The following is a 7,490-nucleotide window of genomic DNA, read 5'->3' on the forward strand; positions in this document are numbered from 1 at the left end:
AAATATTAAAGTTTAAGCCTTGCAAATATTGAAAAAACAATAAATCAATAAAAAAGTTATGACTGTTAGACAGTCACAGTTCGATATAACTATGTTTTTTAAAGTTGGTACCTAAACTGAAATTTAGTACCTAAACTGAAATGACATAAATGTTTTAGTAGTTGAAATGAAAAAACATTATAATTTAGTACCTAAAGTCAATAGACCTTTTTATTTAACAGTATTTGTCTCCAGCTCGCTTTATATTTACCTTATATCACATGAAATTTACTATATTATTTGGTTTCTTCAATATTTTTTATCAATGTAATAGATAATATGTTAAATAAACATATGGTCAAATTTTATTCAAAATTTTCATATTTTGATAGTAATTTCCGTCATTTTTGTCCAATTTTATTGAAATCGAAATTTTAACCGAAATTTCCGTCAAAATTTTCATCAAAAATTTCCTCGAAACCGAAATTTTACTCCTTGAGTCGAACCATTGCCATACTTTACTCCTTTTAACGAAAAAACATGGGCCTCTTTTTTGGGCCTTTGGCCCTCCTGCGTACCAAAACAAAAACATGGGCCTCATAATCGGATGAAAGGTTGCATCCATGATCCAGCACACTCATATATACAAGGAGACCCAAATCTGACCCTCACACAATAATTACAACCCATCGATCAAAACCCAAAATTTAACAGCCGCAGGCATGGAGTCTTGGTCGTGCCTGCACTTTCATAACAGCTCCACAACATTTCTTTTTTAAAATATATATCTATATATATATTCCTTGAGAACTGAGATCGTGGGTTGGATTATTAGATTAGGTGTATTCACCTACTAAACATGAAGATGAACTCATCCTCTCCCTTCATGTGGATGCCATAAACCACTCCATTGTATCGGTTTCGCTCCATCTCTTGTTTTTCGTGTGCACATAGTACATGTGTATTTGTGCATCTATATTCTATACTATGCCTAAAATTCAAGGACTTATACAAAATGCCATTGCATAGATAATTGCAAAATTAGAAAAAATAATCATGTTTCAAAAAAAAAAAAAAAAAAAGGAAGTTTCCTCATGTCATGATCTGAAATTATCCACACAACAAAGTGAGTGAACATGAAACTAATCAGAATCTGAAATGTCTCTCTCCCTAATCCACAACAAAAATAGGTGATCTACATCAAGAAAAATATTATAGTTATGGCAGCAATTAAAAGAAGAAGAATAGCCCAACTCAAGCAACCTGTCATTGCCTTATCTTCATGATACTTAACCCAACTCAAACAACAACTAAACCATAAACTAATATTATCATCTCTCTGACATGTCTCTTCTCCCTAGTCCTTCAACCTCTCTATATATATATAAGGCTTTCATTCAATCTCTATATCTAAGTGGTTGACTTTGTGCATTCTCATTTTATTCTTCTAGCTCTATTTCTGTGACTAATTATTAAGCAAAACATGGCAGTTCCAAGAACATTAATGAGCTTGGTTACTGTGACAATGCTCATTCAATTGGGCATTGCTGCAAATTACATGGTTGGAGGTCCAAATGGTGGGTGGGATTCGTCTACCAACCTGCAAATGTGGGCATCATCCCAGACATTCTTAGTTGGAGACAATCTCAGTAAGTTATTTGCACACACAAAGATTATAGTGTATAGAAATATCTTATATATGGACACTTTTTAATTACTCTATTAAATTCAAAGAAATTATAGAAACTGTACTAATTCTGACTTGAGGTTGTGTGCATGCAGTTTTCCAGTACTCACCAAACCATGATGTGCTTGAAGTCTCAAAGGCAGACTATGATTCTTGCCAAGCAAGTAACTCAATTCAGGCTTACACTGGTGGCAGCACTACAATCCCTCTCTCTTCTCCAGGAAAGAGGTACTTCATCTGTAGAACAAGTGGACATTGCAGCCAAGGAATGAAGGTTGAAGTAGACACTACTCTTGCAACTACTTCTGCCCCGCCTACAGCTTCTCCTGGAAACCTTGCTCCACAAGAATCTCCTTCAACTTCACCACCTTCTTCTTTGGTTCCCTCTCTGGCTCCAGAAACTCCTAGTGCTGCCTCACCTGCACAATCACCACAATCTTCTCCCAAAGTGTCTCCTCCTTTGTCTTCTGAATTGCCATTTAGTCCTGCATCAAACCCTTCTGTCATCCCTTCAACCGAAGCTCCTACTTCCCTTTCTCGAACTGGTTCAACATTGGAAGAACCATCTGCAGCTTCGTCACTTAACTACAAAGGCCGTATCCAGATCAGTCTCACTATGAGGTTCAGTTTTGTGATCATGTTGTTACTGGCTGCCTAGGCTTTTAAATAAGGAAGATTATTCCTCATGAATGTTCTAATGTTCTATATGTTGCACTTCTCACAAAAATATTTCTTGTGCATTTTAATCTAAGTTTATGATGTTTTCTACATTTGGAAATGAGATTCTTGTAAAAAGTATTTCTTATTCACAACAAATGTCAGGGTTACAAACCAGTACTTTTACATTAAGTTCCTATAAATTGACTAATTTGACTTATTACATATTATATATTTATATATATTAAATAAATTAATATATATTATAAATTCTAAAGAATAAATTCTAAAGATTTTAGTTTATATAAAGATATTATAAATTTATAAGTTATTTAATAAATTTAATATAAAAAAATAAAAATTCCATTTTTATTTTAAAATTATTATTTTAAAATTTAAAAATAATAATAAATTATATTATAAACTATAATATATATAAAGTCATAATAATATATATAAAGTTATATAAAGTCATAATATAAATAATATAAAGTATATTATAAAGATATTTAAAATAATAATATTAAAGATTCTATAATATTCAAAACTGTAAAGATTTATAGAAAGATTATAATTAAATTAAGATTGATGCATATTCAAATTCAAAGTAATCACTTTCTTTAGACTTGTTCCTGAAGTAGAAAACGTTCCATCTGTTCCAGAATAGCTTCTTTTAAAAGGGCTTCTTCTTTCAAAAGGGCAGAAAGGGCTTCTGCTTCCTCGGTATAGTAGTTAATAATATATGTTATTGGTCAAATTGATTTAATGATTATTATATGAGCCTATCTGTTAACTCTTTCGGTTGGAAAATAGAATCTGGACCCAATACTCTACATCAAAAGTAACAAATAGTATAGTAGCCAGCTGTGCTACCATTGTTTGACTTTCAAGCAGACTTTATGATGTTTTCTACATTTAGAAATGAGATTCTTGTAAAAAGTATTTCCTATTCACAACAAATGTCAGGGTTACAAACCAGTACTTTCACATTAAGTTCTTATAAATTGACTAATTTATTAAACATACAATAGTAGTCAATAATATATGTTATTGGTTAAATTGATTTAATGATTATTATATGAGCCTATCTGTTAACTCTTTCGGTTGGAAAATAGAATCTGGACCCAATACTCTACATCAAAAGTAACAAATAGTATAGTAGCCGGCTGTGCTACCATTGTTTGACTTTTAAGCAGACAAGCCCAACCACAGGGCTAAACTAGAACCACTCTGTTTTGTTCTGTTTTCAAAATCCTTTAAGAATAACAAACACCATCTACCACCGGACCATTTCCAAACACAGCCAGTCATGCAAAGTCGCAAGCACACAAACACATGCTCATTTTCCAAACATGTTGAAGCCTTGAAGGCACAATCCAATCAAAATACAGATATAGTCCTCAGAGAATCAATAAAAAGGAAAAAGAAAAAAAAAAATCCTCGCAGAAAGGAATATTTCAGCCAAAACTATTGCACTGATTTTGATTTTAATTTACATGCCTTTGTTCAAAGTAGCCACTTAAATTTTAAATATGTAAGGAATGTGATGAGCAGAAATTCATGAGTCATGAATTTCAGAAAGCCGAACGGAAGTGTAGTTGACAACGGTGACAGAAATTTAGAATAAATGAGACCTTCTTATCGAGGAAGTAACAACTAACATGAAACAGATTATAAATATCCTAATTAAACTATAGGAGGGCGAAGGACATGATCATGTGATGTGTCAACTGTAGAGTGGGACATCAATTGCCACATCGCGTGACTCGGGCAATTGATGAAAGGCATGAGCTTGTTTCCAGAAGCTTGGCATTGAGCAGAACATGCAGTAGAGATTGCAGGAGTATGAGGTCGGATGCAGCCAGTTTGTGCACTCATGGCTATGACTAGCTGCTCCAACTTCTCCTTATCTTCCTTTAGCCGCTGCTTCTCATCACGAAGTTCGTACTTTTCGGCCTGTATAGAGATACAGAAACTACAGAAATCAGACACACTGACCAGGTTCTCTATATACAGCATTCAAGATTGAAAGTTAAGAACATGAGGAACCAAACCTCACCTTCAGTTCTTTAATCTTGGTTTGCAAATCATCAATAGATTCTTTTAGCTTCTTGGATTCACTTCGTAACTGGGTCAACGCTCGAACAGCATCACTCAATATAGCAGCCTTGTCTGTCTTGGGAAGCCTTGCAGAATCCAAGACAGAAGCTAATTCTAGGAACCTTCAAATCAAGCCAATTTGATGAGAGACTCGATCAGAAGACAGAGACAGAGTACTACATCAACAAGATACACCACATGATTTAGAGCAAGATAGTATACCTTCCATTCAGCCTATCCCTCCGCAATTTCTCCCGGCATGCTTTAGAGCAAGATACACCACATGATTTAGACCTCAGCCTAAAACAAAGCATTTTCAATAAATTAGAGAACATAAATGAAAGACTACTATTTTGAAAATCACCTTATTTATCTCTTTTGGTGAAATGTATAAAAATCAGTTTATTTATCATCTCAGGAGGCATGGTGAGGATTGAGGAAGACAGATTTACCGTTTTCGGGAGCCAAGTTCTGTAAGGTTATCCGACTCTCCAAATGAGCAATCAGCTTCCACACTGGAAACAAACACAGTTTCAGTTCAACAAAAACTTAAGCACACATTTTGACTTTTCATTCAAACTAATTTAGTCTATTTACTATACTTCTCTATCAGTTAAATTGGCTTAAACAGAATCTGGGTCTTTTATTACTTAACAACCAATACAGGGCATTGACTATAATACTCAGAATTCAATAATATGTTGCCATTGGCCATTGTTTTTCCTTCACTTTCTGAGGAAGCAAACAATCAAACAGGAAGGAGACACACCTTGCATTAGGAGAACAGCTGAGGAGTTGAGAAGGCCAAGCAAACTCAGTAGCCGGGGGTGCCGGAAATTCACCAGCAGGAACTGGGATATAGTCCATAAGGTCATAGTCAAAGAACCAATTCGAGGTCTCTGAGGAAGACATGTCCATCTAGTGTGCGTGAGTGTATGTACAAAGAAAGCAGCGTTACAGATCGAGGACCTCAATTGCGTGAGAGTTAAAGAAAGAATGAGAATTTTATTTCAATGGCAAAGGTGTGGAACAAGAGTAGTGAAGGCTATGAGTCATAACTCTCATAAAGGGGTATTGCTATCTTACATGATCTATATATAGAGAGGGCTATGCTAGGGTGCCCCAATGACATATAATTTTCGATGTCAATTAGACGTATTTACTACGTCTCATAATTTCTTTGACACATAAGTTTTTAAAAAGACTTATTTAACCTTTCTTAATCTCTTACAAAACTTAAATTAAAAAGCATGTTGAAAAAAAAAAATTAATAAATTTCTTACTAAATTAAACAAAGAAAACAAACCCAGATTTGAGAAAGTTTTTGAAAAATTATCAAGCCACTGTGATATATATATATATATATATATATTTCCAGAAAAAAAAAATTGAGAAAGCTAGATAAAAAGTTTGAATAAATGGTAATTGCCATTGTATGTTTCCATTGATAAATTTTGAATAATCCTAAACCTATTCACCACCCAATTACATATTAAAAATACATAATCGTCTTTTCCTATGAATCAGAGAGGCTTCCTAAGCCTAGTGGCAGCAAGTTTGTTAACAACAACCAGTAATATGGTGATACAAGTAGCTTTCAAAACCCAATTAATTTCTCAATTGTTTTTTATTATCATTATCGGTGTTGGATGCTAGTGGGCTGCCTAGTTCCTTTGCTGGTCGGAGGAAACCAGTTATAGGTGGTGAAGAGCAGCCCACAATTTTTCATTTAAACTCAATTTAGATGATAAAAATTCTAGAATGGGTTAAAATCAAGATCTAAGAAAACAATTAATCATCAAGATCAAAGGAACAAAATGGAAATTTCCAACAAGGCATAACCCCTTTCATGATTCACCTAATATCTAATTATAGTGGGTTTATTTTATTGTTTGGCTGGTGTGATTTTTTTTCATATTTTAAATGGAAGGTAAGTTATACATTTTAGTTCATTAACTATTGGGTATGGCAGACATAGAATTATACTGTATTCCCTATGATAAGTTTGTGGGGTAGGTTCTATTTAGTTTTTGGGTTTATTATTTCGAGGTTTGTATGCATAGGTTTAGAGTACAAGAAATCAAAGAAGAAAAAAAATGATTGAGAGAAGAAGCATGTATTGGAGTCTTTGATTAGAGAAGATTCAATTAATGTTGGAGATATGGAGTCGGAGAACAATCAACATAGTAGTTGGAGAATAATATTCAATGATGCAGATATTTTTAAGAGGTGAAGAACGATGCAGATTGTGGATAGTTGGAGAAGATAACAAATTACCAATATAAAATTTTTATAAAATAAAAATGAAATCACATTCATTGGATTTGAGTTGGGTACTTAAGATTGTCTTTCACCAAAAAGGATATTAATTTCATGTAAAAAATAAATAATGATGTGTACATTTTACTTTTGTCAGCCACATAAGATTATGGCACAAAATCTTTATATATATATATATATATATATATATATACAGAAATGATCACTCGTTCGCCATAAAGCAGTGAATTCCCCACTCACCTAACCACCCAACAACGAATTTTAATAATCGGAACTGTCCATATTTTAGAGCATCTTTCAAAGATCACCCTTGCAAAAAATCAGCCAAATCGGAAACTATTTAGCCAGTATATTACTGTCAACATTATTTCAACTTTATCTGACGAATTGTATTTGTCTACAAAGTTTGGAGAACCAAACAATTATTGATATGGCTGATTTTTTATAGGGACGACCTTTAAGGATAGATCTAAAAAATGGACAATCCCGATCATTGAATTTCCCGCTCCGTGGTGAGCGGGTGGTTAGGTGAGCGGAGAATTCTCTGCTCTATGGTGAGCGAGTGATCATTTCTGTACATAAAAAATGATCACTCGCTCACCATAGAGCGGTGAATTTTCGTCTTACCTAACCACCCAGCAACGAATTTCAATGATCGGAACTATCCATATTTTAGAGCATCATTCAAAGATCACCCTTGCAAAAAATCAGCCAAATCGGAAACTGTTTAGCCAGTGTATTAATGTCAACATTATTTCAACCTTATCTGACGAACTGTATTTGTCTG

At 33.7% G+C, this 7,490-nt stretch overlaps 2 protein-coding genes across 2 annotated transcripts; one reads left to right on the forward strand and one right to left on the reverse strand.

Moving 5' to 3' along the window:
* The first annotated feature begins 1,462 nt into the window (after positions 1 to 1,462).
* Positions 1,463 to 2,324, forward strand: LOC147288190 (early nodulin-like protein 6). Its single transcript, XM_086240989.1, has 2 exons — positions 1,463 to 1,628; positions 1,762 to 2,324. The coding sequence occupies exons 1-2, from the start codon at positions 1,463 to 1,465 to the stop codon at positions 2,322 to 2,324; spliced, it is 729 nt and encodes a 242-aa protein (XP_086097115.1).
* A 1,322-nt stretch (positions 2,325 to 3,646) lies between these two features.
* On the reverse strand, positions 3,647 to 5,469 carry LOC147288191 (transcription factor ILR3-like). Its single transcript, XM_086240311.1, has 5 exons — positions 5,193 to 5,469; positions 4,876 to 4,938; positions 4,646 to 4,723; positions 4,383 to 4,545; positions 3,647 to 4,279 (listed from the first exon to the last, which is right to left on the reverse strand). Exons 1-5 carry the CDS (start codon positions 5,339 to 5,341, stop codon positions 4,010 to 4,012), a joined length of 723 nt encoding a protein of 240 aa, XP_086096437.1. The 5' UTR covers positions 5,342 to 5,469; the 3' UTR covers positions 3,647 to 4,009.
* Positions 5,470 to 7,490: the final 2,021 nt, after the last annotated feature.

The sequence above is a fragment of the Dryas octopetala genome, chromosome 4, assembly GCF_963921425.1.
Source record: "Dryas octopetala chromosome 4, drDryOcto1.1, whole genome shotgun sequence".
NCBI classification, from domain to species: Eukaryota; Viridiplantae; Streptophyta; class Magnoliopsida; order Rosales; family Rosaceae; genus Dryas; species Dryas octopetala.

Bases quoted from the DNA above. Each gene is read 5' to 3' on its own strand.
- LOC147288190 (XM_086240989.1), top strand. From the start codon at position 1,463: ATGGCAGTTCCAAGAACATTAATGAGCTTGGTTACTGTGACAATGCTC. The intron at 1,629-1,761 runs GTAAGTTATTTG...GTGTGCATGCAG, and splicing joins CTTAGTTGGAGACAATCTCA to TTTTCCAGTACTCACCAAAC.
- LOC147288191 (XM_086240311.1), bottom strand. From the start codon at position 5,341: ATGGACATGTCTTCCTCAGAGACCTCGAATTGGTTCTTTGACTATGAC. The intron at 4,724-4,875 runs GTAAATCTGTCT...GCTTTGTTTTAG, and splicing joins GAACTTGGCTCCCGAAAACG to GCTGAGGTCTAAATCATGTG. The intron at 4,546-4,645 runs GTATACTATCTT...CTTGATTTGAAG, and splicing joins AGGGATAGGCTGAATGGAAG to GTTCCTAGAATTAGCTTCTG.